The sequence below is a fragment of the Candoia aspera genome, chromosome 8 (genome assembly GCF_035149785.1).
Source record: "Candoia aspera isolate rCanAsp1 chromosome 8, rCanAsp1.hap2, whole genome shotgun sequence".
Taxonomy (NCBI): Eukaryota; Metazoa; Chordata; class Lepidosauria; order Squamata; family Boidae; genus Candoia; species Candoia aspera.
The window spans coordinates 27,038,961-27,064,454 of record NC_086160.1 but is presented as its reverse complement, the minus strand read 5'-3'; the positions used below and the strand labels follow the sequence as shown (position 1 = coordinate 27,064,454).

Sequence of the window (25,494 nt, the reverse complement as noted above, 5' to 3'; positions counted from 1 at the left end):
AAAGCATTTATGTTGCACACTTAGTTCTAAAGCAGTTACAAATTAATAGACAAGTGTAAGGATCTCATTTACCACCAGACCAGTCCCATGCAACCAGGACAGCCTGGGGTAATACAGCTATGATTGTGGAGTCCTTGGTGCTTTCTGAGCTTGGTTGTTTGCTGAGAGCACCAAGGACTCCACAGTTCAACCCTAAGCTACAGATATTCTCTATTAGTACAGCTATGATTGTTTTCACTGGTTTTCATTGCACCACCTTCTCTGCCTCCACTCAAACCAGAGAGGTAGCAGGAAGTATAAAAGATGGAAAATGCCTTCTTCTTTCTGTTATATAAAAAATGGAAAGAGAAAAACCTAAACTCAACAGGGGAGGTCTAGGACATTTGATATATGTGGCCAGACGATACCCTCCTGGTCACAACCTGGCATAGAAATTGTCTGTTTAAAATCATCTTACCTCATTAAAAACGCCAAGACAAAAACTGGCACCAAAACAGTGTATTTAAAATTTTATTTGCTTTATTAGAAAACATACAGCAGCAGAAAAAAATACAGATGGGTGTTGGATTTACAGAAAAGGGTTTGGAGTTCAACAGCAGTGTAAATAAAGGGACTATGGAAAACTCCCTCAAGAATGGAGACTTAGCTTCATTCTTGGAAAAATAGCTGTGAAATGAATCAGAGGAGGCTTTGTGCATATCCAAAATTACCTAACCTAAATTAACACACTTTCTGAATGGTTACTTACTACAGATGGAAGCCTGGATAGGTTGAATGTATTCAACCACTCCATCTTGGAGAGGGCCTTGTTTTTCTTCCCACCAACATGTTGTTCCCAGAAAGACTCAAGAGAAATATCCAGCAAGCTTCTCTTTCCTGACTGTTTTACTTTGGGGAGGAGGGGAGGAACAGGGAGTTGGGTTTTCTCAAGCTATACAGCCAACTATATCTCTTGGGCTTCCTTCCTAGAGGTAGAACATACTAGGATACAGTCATTTGGGTGTGTTCTGATATAATAGGAACCTCTAGAGACTTGCCTAGGTAGAGATGGCTATTACAAACAGATTTAAAATCTTAAGAGAGACAACAACAAAAAGGAAAACAGAACTAGGGAGAAAAAACAAAAGCAAAAATGCTCCTGTATGAATTCTCAAGGTTAGGTAAAACATACAACAGCTGGCTATAATTCTAATGCTGTAACTCCAGTGCTGCTAGTTGTTAATCTTATCATAATGAGAAAGGAAATAACTAAGATGGAAGAGGACCCCAAAACTGCAGGTTCTTAGGAGTGCCAATAGAGTGGCACCCACTTCCTTTTCCTTGGCAACTTTAAGATGTGTGGACATGCTGGCTAGGGAATTCTGGAAGTTGAAGTCCACACATCTTAAAGTTGTCAAGGTTGAGAAACACTGGCCTAACGGATTTGCTAAGGGATGAATATTGGGTAACAGTAATGCCTGACAAAGCTAGTTTCCTATCAGATTTAAATATAACTGCTATGACAAGCATGCTATGTAGATTTCCGACAGTAATATACTTTGAGTTTCTGTTTTATACTTCAGTCTGGATTATTGAAGAATGATTTGTGTATTTTGGAAGAGTGTATTATATTTACAAGGAAAAGACTTGTAAACATACAGAATAGTTCTGTGCTGATGAACATACAATCTAAAACATTTCTTTAGCTTTGCCCTGAGTCTAAGGCTCTACTCCCAAATGCTGAATGCTACTTTTAGTGTTACCAGGTTTCATGAGGGTTCTCTCAGCTTTTAGAGCATTGTTTCCAATCTTGGCAATTTCCAGGTGTGTCAACTTCAAATCCCAGAATTCCACAGCCAGCTTGGCTATTGATGAGAATTCTGGGAAATGAAGTCTACACATCTAAAGGCTGCCAAGGTTGGGAAACACTGTTCTAGAATGTCCTTCAGAGGCGAGAGTCCTACACACTGCACTATTCAAAGGCCTCGTTTGTGCATGCAGTACATGCAATGGAAGTCAAGCTTACAATGGGTAACAGCAAAGGAAAGACAAGGGCACTCACATGTAACTATTGCAGCTGAGGGAGTATGTATTAAGCTTTTGAAGGTACAAAGTATTTAATTACTTTGTCCATAGGTTTGAGCTCTTGATGTAATATTGTGTAGTGCAATGTGATGGTTCTACAAATAAAGCTCCCTGGATGATTTGAGCCAATCAGTATCTTGCAGCCTAATTTATTTCACAGGATTAAACTGTGAAATGAGAACAAAACTGGAGGGGTAGTACAATATGCACATTTTGGACTCTTGGGGGAAAGCTGGCATGTAAATGCAACAAATAAATGATACAATAATAAAATCAAGAAAACAAGCCCACATTCAAAGGATGAGGTGGTAATCCAGACAATGTAGCAAAACACATTTCTTAGGCACTTGATTCACATACATAATTTAGCATGCATATAGTTTAGTGGCTCAAAAGTTCATCATAGTTTGAGAAAAATAGTATGTTGAATCCTTAGTATTACATGAATTGAGTTGAATAGTATATGTTGCATTCCTTTCATGGCCACCAAAGCTTATTGTACCTAGAAAGCTAGGGCGAGTCTCTATTGTTTTTTTTATTAATAGAACTCTGATCCTTCTGGAATGTGAATTGAGAAAACATGTTGTACTATTTTCCTTCTCCAAACAACTGTTGTTGAGTGACATTATCAGTTGCAATTATTAAACAGTGTACTATGAAAACATTTATTACCCATAACTGTATGAATGCAGCCAAGTTCTTCAGATAACATACCTAAAAATATGGACTGCTACATATTTCTAGAGCTGAAGGGCCAGATAACTGGGAATGACCATAAAGGGGAAAAATGGTAGGGAGGACAAACTTAATTCTTTATCAGAACACTTCAATATTTTAATATTTCTAAGTCCCTGTGACAAAAGATCTAGATTTAAGGCAGACCTTTTAAGTTTCCTTTCCTCTAAGACATTCATTTTAAAAAAAATTAAAGGAAGAAAGGTAAACATTTTTTCCTTCCATAACAGACTCTACAATTAGTCTGAATTTCCCAGTCTTTTCTGGCATATCTCCTCTGTTCATTTACTTTTCTTGATATGGAGTTACCATGTTGGGAAAAGCTTGGCCAGAGTTTAGAGCTTACTTGTATTTCCTGCCTGCATTCTAAAACAATACATGAACAAAACACTGTAAATAAATTAAAAAAGGAACAGAACACGCCCCCCCCCCCAAGGAATCACTAGCTAGCTAACATAGTAAACTTGGGCATGACTTGAATTTCAGACTGCACAAGTACTGTTGGAACTTCATGTCCTTATACCTGCCAATTTTTTAAAATAATAAGCAGGACCTGACATTTTTTGTAGTCCTGATTCCTGTGCAGCAGGAATACAAGATAGGCTTACCTCCAAGAAATAAAGTCTAGTTCTATTCTACTATTTTAGTAGATCACTCTAGGATCCAGACAATATTTTCCTACCCATAACAAAAATTATCAGATGTTAAATTCAAGTAAATTCAAGTCATAAAACAGTGTCTGGTATCTGGAGAAAGGAAAACAAATCAATGCTAAAACTAAAATAAACAGAAGTGTTTGAAAAGTGGGCGATGGCCAGAGTCATGCACAGGAGAAGAAAGAATTTCAACATGACCAGCCTTGCTGTGCTCATCCCATACAATCAGTCTGAGATCTCTCTAGATTCTGTTTTGTCTGAAACTAGCACAACCAGAAGGTTTGAGTTTTTGTTTCTACCAAACTGCAGCCACTTAAAATGGTTTGAAAGGGTTCTGTGGGGAATGATGGAAATGGTTTTGCAAGCTCCACCCCTTTTGTACATGTCTTATGATGTCACATGCATATGAAAGCAGAGGAGCTTGCATCATAACACTCATTTTGCAATTTTGATGAAATCACTGGGTTCTGATGGCCCCTCTGACAATATATTTTCTGTCATGTTCACCCCCATAATTAAGAGATTAGTCAAAGTAACATAACTTTAGGATCTTATTAAAGGTCACCAAAGATCTTAGACCTCTTATTTTGGTAGAGAAGTCAAAGAAGCTGAAACAGCAACTATAAGCAGATCTCCCCAAAAGGTGTTAATGAGTGGTGGTGATTGTGTAGAAGAAGGTACTCTCTGAGGTGATTTGGATAGAGGCCTCTAAGGGCTTTCAAGGTAATTATTTATATTTTGCCTCAAAGCAAACTGACAACCAGTCTAATCATTTTAATAGTGGAGTAATCAGTATCTCTTAGTCACCTTAGAGATCAACCAGCTCAATTTTTCAATCTAGTGTTTTCACCAGATTACAATTATTACCAGACTCATTGTAAGAATTGTTGTGAGGAGTACCTCCACTGAACCTAAATAAACGTAAACCTTATGTAATAGGAATATACTTTTTCAAGATACAAAGAATTCACACATTTGCACATTTTTTAGCAGACGAGCACATTACATTTAAGTGGTATCATAAGGCATTCAGCTGTTTTTAAAATGGTGGGGCAGGGGGAGGGAATTCGAAAATAATCACTTGAGATTAGTACTATCCATTATGCCATTAACACTTATCCAAACTCCTTACATTTAATTGTCATAATTGCACTGAGTATGTAGGGTTACCAGATTGGGCTGCAAAAATCTGGATGACCACTAGATGGCACCAAATAATGTGTTTTTTAGTCTGGATATTTGCCACCTAATTCTGGAAGCTCTACTAGATGGGAGGAAATACCAGGATCATAGAACTACAGAACTGAAAAAAGCCTCAGAGGCCATCTAATCCAACCTCCTGCTCAGTACAGATCCACTAAGCATTTCAGGCAAATGGTTGTCCAATCTCTTTTCCAAGTTCTCCAGTGATGGGGAATATAGAACTTCATGAAGCAACTTATTTGACTGGTTAACAGCTATTAACATCAGAAAGCTCTCTAATATCTAACCTGAATTTATTTCCCTTTAGTTCCAACATATTGGTTCTGGTCCTTCAGGGCAACACTCCCTCTATATGACAGTCCTTTAGATATCAGAAGACTGCTAAAATTTCCACTCAGTCTTTTGCAGGCTAAACATACCCAGTTCCTCTAATCTTTCCTCATGCTACTTAGTTTCCAGCCTTTTCACCATCTTGGTAGACATCCTCTACGTTTTGCTACAGTCTGCTAATGTCCTTTTTAGACTGTGTTGGACACAGCATTCCAAGTGGGGCCTGACCAAGGCAGAATAGAATGGGACAATTATCTCCTGTGAGATAGAGTCTATGCTGCTGTTAATACATTCCAAAATAGTGTTTACCCTTTTAGCAGCTGCATCACTTTGGTGGCTCACATTCAGCTTATACTACTAGAGTGTCCAGATCCTTTCCACATGTATTACTGCCAAGCCAGGTCTCCCCATCCTATATTGGTTCATTTGTTTTCTCTCTAGGTGCAAAACTTTACATTTCTCCTTGTTAAATTTCATGCTGCTTGTTTTGACACATTGTTCAAATTTGCTTAGATATTTGTTAATCTTTTCTTTCTCTTCTGGAGTGTTAGCTATTCCTCTGAGTTTTATGTCTTTTCCAAATTTGATAGTCATCTCCTAAATTCTTTCATCCAGGTCATTAATGTTGAAGTAAATTTGAACAGCACAGAACACAGGATAGAGCAGCCTTTCTCAACCTTGTGACCCTGGAGGAACCCTTGAAATATTTTTCAGGCCTTGGGGAACCCCTGCACATTTCAGGCTCAACTATAGGCCAGAAGTTAAAAAATTATTATATTTGTTTCAAATATTGTCCTGCATATGTGCACTAACAGTGTTCTTAAACTAAAAATAAAGAATGAAACTTACCGCTTTAATGTGAAGTTGCCTGAATTGGAAATATATATTTTTTTAAAATTGTGATCTCCCAGGGAACCCTTAGTGACCTCTCATGGAACCCTGGTGGAGAAACCCTGGTATAGAGCCTTGAAGCACTCTACTCAGTACTACTCTCCAAGCTAATGTTGACCCGTTTATGAGTACTCTCTGGATGCAGTCATTCAACCAATTATGAATCCATCTAACACTAGCATGATCTAGGCCATTATTTTTACCATTTTATTGATGAGGATATTATGAAAGACTTTTTTGAATGTTTTACTGAGGTCACAATAGAGTATGTTCACAATCTATTAAGCTAGTAACTATCAAAAAAGGAGATAAAGGTAGTCTGGCATGACCTGTTTGTGACACACATCGTTCTTGTTAACTATTGCATTCCTAAATTAGTGTTCACAAATGTTTAACAATCTGCTGGAGGATTTTTCTCAGCATAGACACCAAGCTGACAAATCTGTAATTTCCTAGGTCTTCCTTCTTCCTTTTTTTTTTAAAAAAAAAGATAGGGCCATTATTTGTTCTCCTCCAGTCTCCTGGAGTCATCAATTTTCCAAGAGTTCTCAAATATTACAGCTAGCAGTTTTGTGATCACCTCTGCTGATTCCTTTGGTATCCTAGGATATAACTCATCTTGTCCTGGAAATCTGAATGAATGTAAATTAGCTAAGTGTTCTTCTGTCTTTTTCTTGTTTATCCTAAGTTGCTGTTCCCTTCTTCCATTCGTGGCACAACCATGGCCAGCTAAGGCTTCATTTCTCTTCTGAGAGAAAACAGGCATCAAATATGGTTTAAGGCTTTCTGCCTTCTTGTCACCACCTGTTCCCAATTCATTCTTTTCTCCTTGCAGTAAACCTACACCTTATTTGACTTTCCATTTGTTTCTGACATACTCAAAAACCTTGTTGTTTTTGTTGTTGCTGTTGCTGGCATTTCTCACAAGCCACAGCTCATTCTGTACTTTAGTCTTTCTGACACAATCCCTGTGGGTTCTAATAACTACCCTATACAATTTCTTGGTTATTCTCTCCTCCTTCTATTTCCTCTATGTGCCTTCTTTCTTTTTTGGCATTTAGAAAGTTCTGTGTGTATTCATACTGGTCTGTTCAGATGTCTCCCATTTTTCTTTTCTAGTAGAAATTGTCTGTGCCTGAAATTTCAGTATCTTTCTCACAGGAGTTCCCATTTTTCCTGAATACTTTTCCCTTTCAGGATTTCAAGTCACTGGATCTCACCTACCTTTTCTTTATCAAAATCTGCTCTTCTGAAATCCAGTTTACAATTCTGATTTTTCTGTTCCTCTTCCCTTGATATCATGAATTGAAGGATAACATGGTCACTTTTTCCCAAGGTTCCAGTCACCTTCACTTTGTCAAGCAAAGAACAGCAGAACCCCGTTTTTCTTCTTCTACCTTCTGACAAATTAATATGCGGTAAGGGAGGATGGGAATTGTTGAACCTCTGGGTCTTTGCAGTTAGATTTCCAGCAGGAAATTTGAAACCTTTCATTGTCACGATCGTATGCCTCTTTGAAAGTCTGGTCATCTAATAGAGAAAGGCCTCATTCATATCTTCTGCCTGTCCAAGCAGTCTATAATAAACTCACACTAAAAAATCACTTTTCTTTCTCTAGGGGTATCTAGAGTCACTAAATAAGTTTTATTCTGTTCATCAATTTGATCCAGTTCAAATCTTTTGGGGAAACTGAATCAACTTGATTCCAGGCTACAGTATGATAATTCAGTTTTGTTTCAGAAATAACATTTAATTCAGACATTAAATCAAAGCAGTTTCAAACTAAATCTCTGAATCAGCATTTTCCATACTCCAAATATTATAAATAATAAATATAAATAATATTTCCTGGTCCATAAATGGTATTTTTGCATGCCATAGAGAAATTTGTATTTTTAAACTAGGAGTAAATAGTAGACATATAGATTCAGTAGACAGTAGACATATAGATACATAAAGTAGACATATAGATTCATTCTTACAACACTGAGCACCAGTTGTACATCTATTGTATACAAAACAATATTCTGAGAATTAAAGGAAGGATTCATTCTACTGATGATGTATTACTAATGGGAGATACAAAGCTTCAGAGTAACCAGTGAGTTGAATCTGGAACAGGTGATCAAGAATTTCTCCCTGAATTGATATTGCTCATGGGAATCTTTTCATAAAGATTACACATTCATAAATTCATTATATTCTACCAAAAGAAAATGTTCTCAGCATTTCAGCATTCACTCATCTCATTTAATATTACTAATTATTGCTGTATTTTGTATTATCTCTTCCACTATGTTATTACATAGTAACATACAGAATGTTTTAGAATTATTCCTATAGAGAAAAGGGTTTAAATATATTATTTAGAATTGGTAATTTTTAATGACTTGTCTTTGGTCACTCCCATTAACTGATACCAGAAAGACTTTTTCCAGTCCTATGCAACTTGTTCATTGTTTCATTTCAAAGCATGCCTTGAAGACAAATATATGGAGAAGAGGTTCATTGTCATGCAAATATTAAATAATAACTTATATATTCTACTCCGTTTTAAAACTAATTAGGCTACTTGTACATTTGTTTTTTGGACTGCTGGGCATTTGTTGTTGTTTTTTAGAAATTAGAATCTTGCTACTGTAATCATTATGCTCTACACTTGCCAGATCTGATTTGAACATGTTGTAATATATTTATAATTTAAAAAAATATTTTTAATTTCCATTGTGTAATCAAATCATTAGAGAATTTTAACACAACAGACAAAAATATATTTATATTTACATTGGTTTATATAATAAGCTTGATTCCTCATTTCAAAGACTTATCCAGGTAATTTATTTGGCAAAACAAGGAAGTGGTTTGCCATGGCTCTTTTTCAAGTTGTTTAGCCTACAATCTAGCCTATAACCCTGAGATTTCTTTGTAGTCTCCCATCCAAGTACCTACCAGCTCCAACGTGTTTAGCTTTTCAAGTTCAGGCAAGTTGGCTGGGTTAATTATTTGATTTGCATTACACTTGACCTTAGTCTGTACAATGCTTAGTATATATAATCTTTAGAAAATAAGTCATAGTGAAATGGATTATATTTCTTTCTGAGGATAAAGTTTTGCATCCCCAAAACCCAACAACCTGTGGTTTGGGTTTCCAGGTCTCCCACTTGTAATTAAAATGATGGACTGTTGTGATGATAAGTGTAATTTTGACTGGCTTCCACAACATCAGATTTTTTTTTAGGGCAGAGATAATCCATAGCTCCATAAGCACTACTAGATCCTAATGTGTCATAGAAAAAACTGAAATCTTTAAGCTTTTCAGTGATGATGATAATAACATAAAAACAACCTCTTTAAATAAGAATGCTTCCAGAGCGGTTTATGAAGAACAATGAAAAAAGAAGAGTCCTTATCCATCTAAAATACATGACACAGAAGGAAAAAGGGATGAGGAAAACAAAACCAAGCAATATATTATTTCTTACATTTGAGAATCTAGGTACAGTTCTGGGAAAGGAGACTGTCAAAAATGTGTCTATAAATCTAATATAAAACTATATAGCCATTTATTGGAAAGAAATAATTGGCTATTCTACATAAAACTCAGCACTTACTAATAATTCTGAAAGACTACAGTATTTATTGCTTACCGTACAGAAGTCAGTCTTGAGCTGGATATTAACTGAAAAGAAGCTGCTTGAATTATAGATGTCTCTGGCTTGAAGTAATTTAGCTTATAACCATGAATTTTGGGAATTGCTATATGTAACATTTTATATTGTGAATATTTGATATTTTAAAACTGGATCAAAACTGGATCAAAATCATGCTTAGATTATCACCAGAATTATTATGAATTAGATATTTTTCTATCTACTGTTTGATAGAAATAATCAAGGATATTAATATAGTATAAATTGACATTGTATAGCATGTATTTTGGAAACTTTATGAACGCCAATTGTTAATATATGTTACAGAAACTCAAATAATACAATTAAAAAAGAATAGAAATATTCAATTCCATCAATTTTAATTAACATTTTTTCTTACTGAATGGTCTGTTATATATGTCAGGAGCAGGACAGTGCATGAAGACAACTGATACTGCTTAGTGTAAAAACCAAATATAAGAATGCAGATACCAAAAATCAACATGGATAATATGGAAGACAAATGCTTAACAAGGTATTTTTTTAAAAACCTAGCAGATCACTAAAAACAAGTAATAGAAAGAAGCATACCTTGTCCTTGAGGAATTCCATAAAACTCAGCAGCTATTCTTGCTGCCTCTTTACGATTCCCCTTTACAATATAGAAATGACTGAGTATTGCAAGGCTGATTTTTACAAAAAGTTTAAAGCAGAAAAGTGAAAGTATGGTAAAGTAGACATTGGATAATTGTTGGGCAAAAGGCCTATTTTCCTCTACAACAGTCATTGCTGCACAAGAGTCTTTGTCAGTGTTTAGAAACTGCTCTGAAATATGTTGCTAAGATCATATGGCTCCAGCCAGACACTCCTAGGGAACAGCTGGTCCTGAGGAAAGAAAATATCAGCTGGTCATGATGCTTGCAGCTCAAAATATGAGGATTATTTATACTGTAAATAGCATTGAGTTCACTAGCACTCCCACTAGCTTGATGGTATTTAACTGAAGAATACATACAGCTTCAAACAGTCAATTATAAGCTGCCATTTTAAAAGGATCGACCTTCTAAGTGCAAGTACATCAGGTTTTGTGCTGTTGAAGAAAAATTCTCAAATGGTACTATTTATTGTATGTTCTAGTATATTTATGGCTTTTCTAACAGTATATTCCATAGGAGCAAGAGAAGATTGGAGAAGAGGGGAGGTGTCCCAATCCTTTGGAAATTCTCATTTACCTTTGTTGGTGTTCTTATTTATGCTGTTATATTAATTAAATTCTCTATTGTATGTATTCCAAATATAAAATATACCTAACAAAGCTTGGATCTGACATTTCTTCATCTTTCAGATAACATCTAGAAGGAAGAGCAGCCAAACTGTACCCTTCCCAGTCACATTTCAGCTAGCAATTCAGCTTCAATTGTCTCTTTCTTAAAATATTCTAGCACCCACTGTTCTTTTTCTTGAGTATCCTCTATCCCTGACAATTTCTGCTTCATTGATCAGTATACCTCAGTTGAACAGCGTAAAGTACAGTAAGAAGCCCATTATAAGCTATCACTGTTTTTTTATCTTTGGCCAACACGAGAATGCTCTGAATTAGATTTATTCATACAGGTACAAGTAGACCTACTCTGATACCGGATTTTTTATTCTTACATTGCTGTGCATAGTCATGGTTTTCCTTCATTGTCTTAACTTGACTCAACAGAATTTTGGACAGGATTCTTAAATACCATCAAAAGGAAGCATGGCTCTCCATACTGAATGGATATTTTTGGCTGTACGCTACTGCTTATTTTATTATATTTATTTTTAAAAAAGGGTATAGCACCTTCAAAATAAGCTTTTGCTTCCAACTTAAGCTGCTGAACTCTAGTATTGAAAGTTAAGGAACACAAGTAAAAAGTAGGGCTAAGATTAAATAAAAGAAGGCCAAACTAATGACAACAGGTAGCCTCAGAAATGACAACAAAGATACCGTGCTGGCTAGCTTCTGTCTTTGGGACTGACTATCAACAGTAAATGAACCAGCAAGAATATCCATTCAGTATGGACAGCCATGCTGTCTTTTGATGGTATTTAAGAATCCTGTCCAAAATTCTGTTGAGTCAAGTTAAGACAATGAAGGAAAACCATGTGTATGCACAGCAATATAAGAAATATGCTGTAGACTAGCCCTTGGTATAATAGCAATGAAGGCCTTGGAAAATACTCAGGTGCCGTGAGGTATCTATGCCTACGAAGATCAGGATCACATAGGCAATGGCTTTCCCTGTGACACTCTAGGGAAGCAAAAATTGGACTTCGAAGAAGCAAGGCAGAAACAGCCTTGACACTTCTGAACATAGGTGCTTAATAAGACTCCTGAGGATACCAATGAACAGCCAAGAAAACAAATGAATGGATCATAGAACAAATCAATCCAGAATTCTCACTCAAGGCACAGATGACCAGGTCCAATTATTATATTTCAGACACATTGTGTGAACACTTAACTCTTTTGAGAGGTCTATAATACTGCGAAAGGTGGAAAGAAAAAGAGGAGGACCAGCAGCAAGACAGATGGATTCAATTACAGCAGTGATGGGTGCACTGTTGGAATATCTGAAGGACCAGACTGGAACAGGTCATCTTGAAGAAAATGTATCTGTGTAGTTGCCAAGTGTTAACACCAGCTTGATGACACTTAATTAAAATCAATTAATTTGCTGATGGGAGAAAGGAAAGTTGAACTGATTGCCTATCAGCATGAGACAGAAGAAGCAATGAAAATCAGAGAGAAATTAGAGTATCGTTCCAAACCAAAATCTTTATGGGTTAAAGCGTACATTTTATTTTAAAATGTACATTTAGAAAGGTATTGCTTTTTACAATTAATTGTACTTAGGTACTATTTTAGTTACATACTTAAATATTGTGCATTAAGCTTTACTTTAAAAAGCCTTTAAAGTGAGAAAAACACTTGTGCAAGGATAGTTTCTACTCCAACTTTAGTATAAAATTTTTGTAATAATGTTCCATGTGACTAAGCAAAGGAATTCACCACTAGTACATTTGGAAAGCAGAGAAAGGGGAAAACATACTGCATTTGCATAACATACAGCTTTCTTAGGCAGGAAGCATGTCTGGGGAAATCCACTTCAGTATTTGAGGGGTAGATGGCAGTTCCAATGCCTTTTATAATTTCATTCACCTTTATCCCAAGCTGTCCTTCATTTGACAGCTGTTTGCATAATTCTGTCTTGAAGCAATAGCTGCCAAGCATTCCAGCAATATCAGATCAAAAGGACTGGCGTACTACCTATGTGTGGTGAAGGGAAGAGGCTTTTAGTGAGATGAAGGTCAGAGAGGAAACAAATGTAGGCTCTTAGCTACCTTTAAAAAACAACAACAACATACCAAACCTATTGTGGACATTTCTGCAAAATTCAGGAGAAAAAACTAGCAGCTGAAACATGGGAGAAAAAGCCAAGGACAACAAGAGCAAAATGGGAATAGCTGCTCAAGCTAAGACTGTAGGGGAAAGCAAGACAATTAATATTCACCAGAATGAAGAGGAAATATTGGTCCAAGGAAATGTAACTGAAATACTGCAGGGAACTGGCCACCTATTTCTTCTGAAACACTAGGAATATGTTTTCGCTAAAGGGATTCTAATGTTCATCCCTCTTCCTATAAACTTTGGAAAAATCTGCCTGAAAGATTGGGCCTAAATATTCCTTCAAGATACAGGAAAGGCACAATTCACTGTGTTCTCAGACACTCCGCTGCTGGCCAAGGATGAACACTTTTTTTTTTTTGCAGAATTACCACACAAACATATTTTCTTCCAGAAGCACACAGCCAGATATGTTGTGACTCTAGCCCTAAGAATGTACAAGTCAGCTGTCATCACACAGCTTCTCATTCTCTCAGTATTTTAGCCTATTGTTCCACTCAATTTCCATCTGTTGCTGGCTGGTTAGCAAGGAAATTATTCTAGTGTATCATGCCACATGGAATTTTGTGAGTGCTGTCCTTTCCCCCTAGCATTAGTTTCCCCTCCACATGTGGAAAATAAATGGGAATATTTTCCTTTCTACTGAACCTCAGTCCTGCTTCCTGCTCTGTACTCCTGCCAGCCAACCAGCCATTATCAGTATGCATCTGTAACTAGTTTGTTGTGTGCTTAGCAAAAGATTATTCCTTTGAGTTGTTAATGAAACAGGTTTTCCTGTAGCTTGGTGGATGTGTAATTATAGTCAAATTATCAAAACACAGAGCTAAAAACTCTGAATTACTGCTTTAAGATATAAATAAGAGGACACAGTGCTGTTTCATTGCTACAACACCCTACTTTTTCTTGGGTATTTTAAGACTACCTATTTGGGCTGTAATCTCCAGATCAACACTAGATGGCAACAAATAATTATCTGTGTCACTTTACTACCATCTAGTGGTTGTTTGGAGTTTTTCAGCTGAAATACGGTTGTTGCTGTTGTTAGTTGCCGTTGACTCGCCAAATCAATTCATCAAGGTCTTGGATTTCACCACCGCACCATCTTCCAGATGTGCTGAGTAATTCCTAGCTGGCTTAGTGGGGCTGATAGGAGTTGCACTTTAATGCATATGAAAGGCATTAGGTTGAAAAAGTCTAGAGTCATCTATTTTAACACAACTGTGCTATATATTTGTGCAGACAAGCCCCCCAACACATCTTTCATCTAACAGAGAGGCTTTTCTGAAACATTTTAATAAGTATCTAGGATTTAATTATTTAGTAACATTGCAACCTCCACACCGGAGTTCGAGTCCGATTTCTTTTTTTAAACGCCTTTTATTGTGCTGAGAAATATAGTAGCAGCGTCCCCTGTCGAAGCGACTTAAGGATGTCTATTTGTTGTTAACTGGGATACCGCAGCAGACAGCATGACAGATGACTTTATCAACACTTTACAGTAAGCTCCGCCTTGCTATTCTCAAATTGCAAAGTTGACGCGTGCATTTCTTAGTATTATCTCCCCCATACCCCATATTTCCAATTAGTTGCGCTCAGTGTTTTTCAGGTAGCACCTCACAATTAAATGAGAGCAAGGCACGTAAGAGGCTTTTGTGGAGAACGGTACTGTCGCACGTAGAGGAACTTTCCACTGCGATGCTGCACACTGCAGCACACGTTACCGAGGGGGAGACAATTAACAGGGTACGCAGGCGGTGTAGAGAAGCTGAACTCTGCAACGTAACTCCGGCTTCTCCAACCAGCGCCCTCCAAATGGGTTAGGCTGAATATAGCCTCCAATTAGAGTTCGGCTTATGACGACTTAATGCGCACAAGTATTTAGTTTTCTTAATCATTCTGAAATGGTTTGCCATCGCCTTCTTCCAGGAACGTTTCCCTCCGCCGGTACGGTCTTAGGGAAGGCTGTTAAGAACTTAATCGCCATACATTCTCAATCTCAAAAATAAACTTTGGGCTGCACCAAGGGCAAATATATTTCATTTCCCGCTCCCGCAAAAGCTTGCTTCTTCAATTCGGCGGCCGCGCAGGTTGCGTCCCGCGTCGCTCAACCAAGATCTACAGCGATGCCTCGCCTAAGGCGGACTTCCTGTCACTCTAACTTCCTATCTCTATGGAGGAAGTAGAGCGAACCATGGTTGCTGAGGCTCATGGGACTTGTAGACAGAGGAACTGAGGGGGGATATTCCGCCTATGGGCGGGCTGAGGCAGACTGATGTTCTTTGGGCCCTCCTCTCGCGGGGTGGTTGGGCGGGTTCGTTTCCAGGCAGGTGGCCGCCTTGGGCCTTCCTTTCTCTTCAGTCACGCATAGTGGCAGTCCCGACAGCGGCCTTTTCCTTTCGGGTTCAGGTCCTCGTGCCTCCCTCTAACTCAAGCGTGCTCGCTTGCCTATCCCTCTCCCTTACCCCGGAGCTGTGGCCTGGCCGGCACGGAGAGCAGGAGAAAGCGGGCAGTCGCTCGCTCGCTCGTACGCGTGTGTGTCGTGAGGGCTGGAGGGACGGCGGGGAGATGAACACCGTCCTAACTCGAGCCAACTCGCTCTTCGCCTTCTCGCTGAGCGTGATGGCGGCGCTAACCTTCGGCTGCTTCATCACCACTGCTTTCAAAGAGCGCACGGTGCCCGTCAGCATCACCGTCTCCCGTGTCATGCTGTGAGTGTGTGAATGAGGGAGGGCGGAGGCGCAGGCGGCCCTTCTCTTTCTCCGGGGATGGGGACCAGGCAGCCCTTTTCCGACTAAAGGGTGGGGGAAATGGGGGGAAAACAGAATCGGATGCACATCTCGTTTTTTCAGCGGCCCCTGGCTGAAAAGGAGCGAATGTGCCGAAGAGTTTGGCGGCACCTTAAAAACTAATGAATTCATTAGGACGTTTGTCAGTCTTTATGGAGCCATAATGCTTGGCTGCTCTAGCTGTCACACAGTAGCCTGACTTGTCGGAGTGTTGGGGTGCTGAGCTGTATTGTGGAGTAACCCCCGTGTTTAATCCGTTTTGTAAACGTCCACTCTTGCCCTGGTGTTTGCTTTAGTATCAACCCTTGATACAGTCTCACTGGAGTTGCTGTTAGATGGAGAATAATTCTTAGATCTGCGTGTCCTCCTGTTTGATTGTGCTAGTGACTCTCATGTGTTGTTTCACCCCTTCAATATATATGCTGTTCAGTTCACATTTAAAGGCACTCTTTATATAGCCCTTCCAAACTTTTTGGAACAAGAACTTTTCTTGTTCTCTGTTTGCTGTCACTTAGGTCTTAATCTAATTTTCCTCTAGATCGTCAGTTTCAGAACCGTAGGCCTTTCCTTCCTGTTCTGTCATTTCCTTTTTCTTTAAGCCAATGAATGAACAACACGAACCCTCCAGTGCTACAGTCTGCCTTCTCGCAAGCTCCCTTGAGAGTGAATGCACAGTAGGGCAACTCAGTTTAAAAACCCCAGTTGCTTTTGACATTGACAGCTTATTTGCTAAGCATATTCCAGTTTCTAAGAAGTTAGAAAAACATAAGAGGTTTAGTGTTATTTTGTAACAAAAAGTCTTGCTGTACTAGCAAAATAAATCCTGTAGCTAGCAATCCTATTTAGATATGCTTTCCTGAAGATTTCAGTAGAGATCATTCTGAACTATGGGTTTCAGATCTCATATACACAGCATGGTTAAAGTGTGTCATATTAACTGCACTGCATCAATAAAATAATGGAAATACATTTATGATCTTTTTTTATAGTGAGCCATTTGAGTGAGAAATTTAAAAATGTTTCCAGATTTTCATGATATAGTAATTGTATTAGTAAGAACTGTAAATAAGTGCTAAGAAAACTAAATTATGTGCTTGTCTATCACAGATACTGAATTCACATTCATTTGGCATGTTTTTGACTAGCTAGTTCCTTAATTCACCATTGAATAGCTCCTTAATTCACCATTTATTCCCAGTTAACTAGCAATTTATATTTTGTTGATTGTACTGGCTATTTCTGATGGATTAATTGTGGATTATAAAAAATATTTTATCTAAGAGAAATCTTACAAAAGCATAAATTATTTTTCTAATCTACAAAGAAATGTTAGTGTTTAGAGTTATTTAACTTAGAATAAATGTGACTAAAAGAGAAAATGTTAGAAATGAATAAAAATGCATCATAAGAAAAAAATAAAGAGGAATAAATTATTCCATATGCTAGAAGATGGGACTATCTAATATAACTGAAGGGTGGCAGATTTAGGACAGAAAGTATTTCTTCACAAAGCTAAAACTTTAGCTAATATTTGCTGCCATAAGAACTAGTTTTGGAACCTTCAGTTTTGAGAAACAAGATAGAAATGCTTTATATAAGTAAATATAACTATATTTAAGGATGCTGTATAACTCTGTATACCTGTAACTGGGGCCATAAACGGGACTGTGAATTTAGAAAATAGCTAAAACTAGTTTACACCAACATTACTCATGCTCTTGCAGCCCTTGCAAATGATCCTTGCTTCTCCCATGCCCATGGACTGCTTCATCCATTTCCTTTAAAGACCTCATGTCTCCCTCTGAGGATCTGATTCTCTACATCTTGGTCTTTTCCGTTCAACTCATTTGTTCTTGCTTCATGTATTTCATTTGCAATTTGACCCTATTCTTTCTACATGACAAATTATCTCAAAATATTTCTTTCATAATTGTCAGCTCACTTTTATATTCAGTCAACCCCCATTCATCCTTAGCCTACCTCTTCTTGTTTTACCAACTACCGTTCTTAAGTACCTTATTTTCAGTACATTCGACTATTTTTTATGTTTCTCTTAACATACTCAAACACTCTCTTCCATGTAACAAAGTGGGCAGAAGCACATTCTTATACACAGCCATTTCAGTATATTAATGGAGGAATGAATACTATATTATTATGTTATCTATTTTATTAGTTGGTAGTATATTATTATATCTCTTCGTTTTACTTTGTTTCTGTCCTTTTAAATTTTGCTGGTCATTGACGGAATAAAATCAATATTATTGACTGATCGATGTACACAGCCATTTCAACTTCTTTTGACAAACATTTATTCCTCACATATTGCCCCCTTCCTTTCTGTCAGCATTTGCACTTCTTAAATGTTCTCCATTCATTTCCCCTTCTTTACTAAACATTCTATGAAGGTAAGCACATTGTTTGCCTACTGTGGGTTCTTACCATTTAGGTTTAGCCTTTAATTGTTCATTTTTTCTTGGTCTTTGATAGATTAATTGGTGGTCTCATATTCACTGCAGATCACTAAGGTTGTCAGCCAACAGCATGGCATAATCTGCATACAAAATACATGGGCATTCATATCCATAATCAACACACATCTAAAGTTACCATAAGCATTTATTATAAATTTATGCTTAAATAAATTAAGCAACCAAGGAAACATCACTCATGCTTGTCTTATTCCTTACTCAGTGTTGAACCTTTCATTAAGCATTACATTTATTCTCACACATGCTTTACTTCTATCATCTACTCCTCTTACCCATCCAACCAATGTTCAATTTCATATTCATGCAAAACTATCTAATGCAAACCTATTCACTTTATCCTATGTGCTCTCTAGAGCAACAAATGTGCATAAACACTCTTTTTCTCATAATAAGGATAAACAGAAATATACTTGTTTGTTTCCTGTTTGAGTAGTTACGTCTTTTTCTTGAAAGTAAATATGGTGTCTTATGTTAACTGAATAATATTGAATAATACTTTTATTTCATAGAAAAAATGTAGAAGATTTCACTGGACCAGGTGAAAGAAGTGACCTTGGAATCGTTACTTTTGACATAAGTGCAGATATCCTTTATGACAAACGTTAGCATTAAGAGGGTAGAATGTCTTATGGGCATCAACAGGACAGGTAAACTGACATCAACTCTGCCTGCCTTTACTCATAGCAAGCAATGGAAGGGACACTCCCTCCAAAATGGACAGATATGAATATTAGTAGTGTGAACAAAACTCTACATAGTTTCAAATTTCAAACATGACATTGCATTCATATACTTATGTAAAAGGTGTTTCAAACTGGTTGTATTTTAATATAAGAAAAGTCAGACTATTTTGGGTGTTCTGCCATAGACACTAATGGGAACTGAAAACTTCAGTTTTGCTTCCTCATTTATAAGAAAAGGTAGAAGAAATATTTAAGCGTAATTCTTTGCAGTCATTGGCTACATAACCATAGAACTGAATACATCAAAGAAGCAATAGCAGTAGATTCATTTCAGTGTAACATCCATTTCTTTGGTGTTGTTTTGAGACTTTTTCCTGATGCTGATGCTTATGTTGTGCATACTTTCTGCATTTGATAACCTGCTAACAAAGTTCAGTGAACAAAGAAAGTAACACAGTTTTGCATGTGGCAACTTGAAAATTCAGCAACATAATAGCATTGCCTGTTAATCATATCATTGCCCCACTTCTGCATTTGGTAATCTGCCTGGAAAACAAAACAGCATGAAAAATGGGGGCAGCATTACATTATAGGCTACTCTTTGTAACCCATAGCAAAGAACTGAAAAACAGATAGATTGAAAAACAGCAGTAAACTTTTTTACCAGGCAGATAGCAGTCTTTTTCCTAAGTTCATAATGATTCTTACTTTCTCCCCATTCCCCTTCAATTAGATCTAACCAGTGGCAGCAAGGGATCTACTTGTTGTTTTATTGGGTAATACAAGTCTCCATGGCATTGTGTTTTTTTTAAAAGTGCAGTGTGTTAAAGTGCTCAAAACACTGTGTAGTAATTTTTTTTTATCCCCAAATCAGAGTAAAATTTTGCAATATGGGATATTCTGAATTCATAACACTCAAAATTGTCATTTTGACTTCAGAATGTTTTGTACACTTCTAGTGAACAGCCCCTCTGTTTTCATTTCTACTCTGCCAACTTGTAACCAGCAGGGCTTTAGGGCTTGTTGGAATGCTTTGAGTTTGAATAATGTTCAGGCTTGCCAATGTCTGTGCAAGATTTTTTTCTTTTCTTAAATAGAAGCTTGGATTGCTGAGATTTGTACTGAATGGGAATGTTTTGAAAAGAGTCATATTCTGATACAGCATATGTTCCTTATCTTTTTCACATCTGCAAAGTATATTTGACTGGAACGTGAAACAGTTATTTCTATATTTATCAGCAGAATATTCAACAAAGAACAATGTAAGTATACATTTAAAAGTGAGTAAGTGGGAAATCATACTAGATGTTATGCTATTAGTATTATTGAGCTGCATAACAATCATATATGGGTAGTTACTTTATTTCTTACACTCTCTCTTCTCCATCACCAAAATAAACCTTGGAACACATTCTGGCAATAACTAAAAAGCAGTTTTTGATTATATTTTGGGGTTTCTCTTTGACAGACTATTAGATATGATGTGACATCATTCCACTTTCCCAGATTAACAACGTATAAAATATATACAAAAGTTTATCCATATTCTGAAAGTTTTGAACTTACCTGCCAGCTCCAGCTTGAATGCTGTTTGAAAAGCTGCCTTTATAGAAAGGAAGCATTTTGGTTTTCATACATTACTTTAGTATTACAACAGTATCTAATTTCTGTTTCCAACATTTAACTTATGGTCATCTCAATCAGAAACAACAGCAACATTTTGAATTATTAGATAGAGATTAGCCTTTTTAATCCTTCCAATGCTCTTAGAGAAGAAGACTTCTATATATTTTAATTCATAATCTTTCTATATACCATAAGTTATGTCTTGAATCATTATTTTGGCTACAGGATCATTGCAACTATCTCTAATTGTTCCTCATTTATCGTAATTTTCCCATGCTGTTGTTTCCTTTCTCTATAACAGGTAAAGGACATAATACCTTTCTTTAAAAAGTAGTGTCTAACATGATACTGCTGTACTTTTATACATTTTGCTATATTTCTCTGTTGATTTTCTATGATGCTCCCAGGGAAATTATATAGAAAAAAGTATGGCTGCCCTTGTTGTTCATGAACTCAGCCATCTATTTAATGCATATTCAGAGAAAGACAATATATAATGATGTATAGGAGACAACGGTATATTTTGGATAACACATTTTAAATCTGTGGATGAAGCAACCGGTATGCTGAAATAAGAAGTATTTTATTCTTGACTCATAAAAACAGTCTAACTTGGAACTCTTAAAATAATATTTTGAAATATTAGTTCCAAGTTTGTAATACTCGTAGTAAATGCTGCACTTCAAGTATAGGTACCTACAAGGGTAACCTGCAAGTTGCATGTGGCCTCCTTCGTTTTTTAATAACAATTTTATTGATTTTGATGTAGAAAAAAAGAGAAAAACAGAACTTGTAAATAGCATCAAGACAATTGAAGCTAAATTATACATTTAAAAAATACAAAATAATGTATATAAACTATACATTAACCAATACAAAATGATACAGCAAAGTAAAAATGTGGGAAAACAGTACACTAGTAATAAGATTTATCTGTTTTTTTATAATACCAAAATGATATTTGCATTTTTATATAAAATATGGCAGCTGGTTTTTTATACAAGTTGAATCTAGACTTCACAGAATCATATTGTTTGACATTTCTTTTATGATATTGAGCTAATTCAAAGGCTGAAAGTTGATGGATTTTATTAAGCCCATCTTTAGAGTCTGGTATACAAACTTTCTTCCAGGAGTACATAATCACCTTTTCTACCACAACCCAGTTCAAATTTCCTCATTAATACACAAATGCAAAGTTTGGAGGATATAATTTAGCAATACATTATTAGGACGTATTGTTAACTTACTGTTTGTGTAATGGTTTGTGTACTGCCTAGAGATTCAGTATGTTGCTGAAATTTTGGCATTAGTATAGTGATTTTTAGCAGTGCTTTTTTCCCTTCTTTTTAAAGGTTTTATGCACCTATTTTTAATCATCATCATCATCCGGAAAATGTCCCTTTCAGCCCTCAGTTGCCACATACACATGCAAGCATATATGGACATGTAGCCCTTATAAAAAAAAAATTCTGCCTCTGTTTTAGTGGTTCCATACAGCTTGAAATTTTAAATAATGGTTGCTTAATCTACCCCTTAAAACAGTAGTCAAATAGCTTGGTAGAAAAGATCAAAAAATTGCAGATTAATCTCTTCTATGTTCCATTTCCAATATACTTCTGGATTGTATGTATTAGCTAACTTTATTTCAAATTGTACTGTGAACAAAATCATCAAATATTTTCTATATGTGTTCTGCTTTCTTAAGAAATATATTTTGTATTGGTTTTGTTGATATAAATTTTTAATTTTAATTATAGGCATTGAATCAAGTTGTCCTTTGGGACAAAATCATCTTGAGAGGAGATAACCCAAAGTTGCTTTTGAAAGATATGAAATCAAAATACTTTTTCTTTGATGATGGAAATGGACTCAAGTGAGTAAATCTCCCCCTTACATTATTTACTAATTGATATATATATTTGTAATATATGTACCACAGGGTAAAAATATAAACAGTCTTATACGGAGAGTATATAGTTTCAACAATACATTTCTGTTGCATCTGTGTCTCTTCAATGGAATACAGGTGGTTCTCGCTTAATGACAGTAATTGGGATCGGAATTTCCATTGCTAAGCAATGCAGTCATAAAGTGTGATGTCATGTGACTACATCACTTAGTGATGGCAATCCCTGCAGTCCCTATTGCTGTTGTTAAGCAAGGATTGCAGGTCATTAAGTGAGGACCTCCTTGTGACTTCCTGCCAGCTTCCAACAAGCAAAGTTAATGGGGAAGCTGGCAGGAAGTCACAAGTTGCTCCTATAAGTCGCTCCCGAGAAGCCTGGCTACAGAGTATGAGATCCCACACTCTATAGCGTCTGCCTGACTGCTGGCCGCACTTTTACAGTGCCACAGCAGCCACCTGCGTGCCTTCCCACAGCCAGCAGCAGCCAGCCATGCTCATGCCGCATTGCAGCAGCCACTTACCCATTCACCAGCCTGCTTGCAAGCCGCCCAGGACTCGCGTGACCTTCCCTGCCGGATTCCCCATTGACTTCACTTGTGGGAAGCCGGCAGGAAAGGACGCAAATGGAGATCACGTGACTGCAGGACACTGCAGCTGGTGTAAGTGTGAGCTGGATGCCAAGTGCCCAGATTGCAGTCATGTGACCATGGGGGTGCTGGGACAGCTGGAACTTTGAGGACTGGTCATAAGTATAACTCATTCAGCGCTTTCATAATTTTGAATGCTTGCTGAATGAGTGATGATTAACTGAGGACTACCTATAAGTAGATACTCTTTCTTTTGAGAGAATACAGTATTCGTTGACCATATATTTATAAATGTTGCAAGTATCTATAGCTAGTATAACTTACACGTTCTCTTTATGTCTTCTGTAGACTTGCTTATAAATGCTATGCCTGACTGTAGAAGTCTAGAATATCAGATATGATGTATATCCGTAACTTATGAGTAATCTATGGGTAGAAATATAAGGTTTAAATCATATAAATGAGGTTCCAGAGTCTAGGTGCAGCCAGTTTTCACATTCTCAAAAAATGTATTCAGATGTTGACAGGACAGAAAGTAGATCCCCTGTTGAATATGTTAAAAGCAAGACAATTATACAAGGATGTTGTGTTGATCTGGCTGTAGCAGTCTGAACAGACATTTGAAAGGGAGCCTGCAGCCCTTCAAAGTGGAGATAGCTAATACATGCATTAGTAAGAAGAAACCCCAGCAATTCTTTGTAGCACTTTGGGAAAGACATACTGAAATTCAGATCAATTCCCATTTAAAAAGTCAGTACTTATCAATTAATAGCTTAATGTATTCCCTTTTGCTGAAAACTAAACTACGTAGTTTTGAAACTTAACTAAACTACTCATTCTTGTATGAATTGGTTCAGATAAGTGGTCCTTCACCACCGCAGCTGATCTTTGCATTCCATATAGTTGCATGGAAGAAGAGGGGTAAATGAAGCCCTGAGTTTCTGCTCTCCTTTGTATTCTGCTGGGGAACTACTTGAAGGTTATTTCAGAAGCTTTCTCATACGCTCTGAGTATGTCTGCAAGTGATTGTGGAACTTCCCCTGTTATATTGTTTTTTTTCTTTCAGGTTTAAGAATGTGTCTAGAAACCATTAAGTGCATTCAAATCTTGAGAGCCACACACTCCAAAACTTAACATTAGCTCCTTGGATTTAGGGCACTATAGACCTAAATACAAGCACATATAAAACTGGCAAGTTTTCATCAGAATAGTTTCTCACTATAAAAACAACATTACAGTTCATAATCCAATTCTTGTTAAATCAATTAATGAATTCTTTACAATGATATGCATAGCAAAGTTATGCAAAGCATTTGAAGGCATGCTTCATAAACTGTACATCACAAGCAGAGTGCTTCTCAAAGGTCTGAGGAAGGTAGAGCTCTTCCAGGACATTCCCGGGTATGTGTGTTAGTTTGTATGCACACAGAGGTAGTACTTCCATCAGTAAAGAGGATGTCCATGCACATACATGAAGAAATTAAGGCCCTTGAATTAGCCACAGCAAGCATTCTGGAAAACATTGATGCCTCAACACTTTGAGGAGAGGTACTTATTCACACAAACGCCATTTCATGATGCACCCTTTTGTGTGCTTTGCACAGCGGTATTGCCTCATTTTATGTACTGTTGCTTTTCTTGCAACTTAGAATATTCAAATGTTTCTACTAATGCTTTGTTCAAATTGCAGGGGCAACAGGAATGTCACGTTGACTCTCTCGTGGAATGTTGTACCAAATGCAGGCATCCTACCTCTTGTAACAGGAGCAGGACACATATCTGTTCCATTTCCAGATACTTATAAAACGGCAAAAAGCTATTAAATTATTGTGCTGTACCTTGAGTAACATATTTTTATACTTGTACATTACAAATTTTATCACTTTTTAGTCTCTCGCCCGCTGCAATTCAAAGGTACTGTACTTAATTTCTTTAGACTTAGCTGAGAAGGAGGGAAATTTTGTCAGATTTCTTTTCAATTAAAAAAGATGAAATTGCAATCTCAAGGAAAGGTGATTGTTTAAATTTGAGCAAATAGTTTTGTGTTTACTATTGGGACAAAAATTACCTTTCTTATAAATAAACTTTTTGAAATCAGAAACAGTTTGGTTTGGGTATACTATGTTATTTTTTTCTTCCATTCTCCTATCTGTGTATCCTTTTTTGAAATTGCAGTATCACCACCATGGCTTATTGTTATACAGAAAATTTTTTTGAGTAACTTTATGTGCATTTACTGAAACAAATTCCTTTGTAAAAGTGTTTTATAAAAGACATGAGACCTGAACTAACTTTCCTAAAATGATGCAGCATCAGCATCCTTTTTAAAAGAAAAAAAGTAGTTCACAGTTTTTAGGAGTCGCATTCCAGATTAATATTGGTAGAAAAAACACAGGCAGTGGATGGCATCTCTTCGTGGAATCAGTCTTGAACCTGATATTAG

At 36.8% G+C, this 25,494-nt stretch overlaps 2 protein-coding genes and 1 long non-coding RNA gene across 3 annotated transcripts in view; 2 read left to right on the top strand and 1 right to left on the bottom strand.

The window, feature by feature from the left end:
* Nucleotides 1-10,492, bottom strand: part of ASB5 (ankyrin repeat and SOCS box containing 5) — a 31,418-nt gene extending 20,926 nt beyond the window's left edge. Inside the window, exon 1 of the mRNA XM_063310106.1 lies at nt 10,121-10,492. Coding sequence (XP_063166176.1) covers nt 10,121-10,316 — 196 coding nt within the window. The 5' untranslated portion in view covers nt 10,317-10,492. The remainder of the gene's footprint in view (nt 1-10,120) is intronic.
* Nucleotides 9,869-10,844, top strand: LOC134502024 (uncharacterized). Its single transcript, XR_010068407.1, has 2 exons — nt 9,869-10,064; nt 10,690-10,844. It is a non-coding gene; the product is annotated as an uncharacterized LOC134502024 (long non-coding RNA).
* A 4,417-nt stretch (nt 10,845-15,261) lies between these two features.
* SPCS3 (signal peptidase complex subunit 3) lies at nt 15,262-25,152 on the top strand. Its single transcript, XM_063309780.1, has 5 exons — nt 15,262-15,676; nt 18,756-18,829; nt 20,115-20,191; nt 22,316-22,431; nt 24,742-25,152. Exons 1-5 carry the CDS (start codon nt 15,534-15,536, stop codon nt 24,872-24,874), a joined length of 543 nt encoding a protein of 180 aa, XP_063165850.1. The 5' UTR covers nt 15,262-15,533; the 3' UTR covers nt 24,875-25,152.
* The last annotated feature ends 342 nt before the right edge of the window (nt 25,153-25,494 follow it).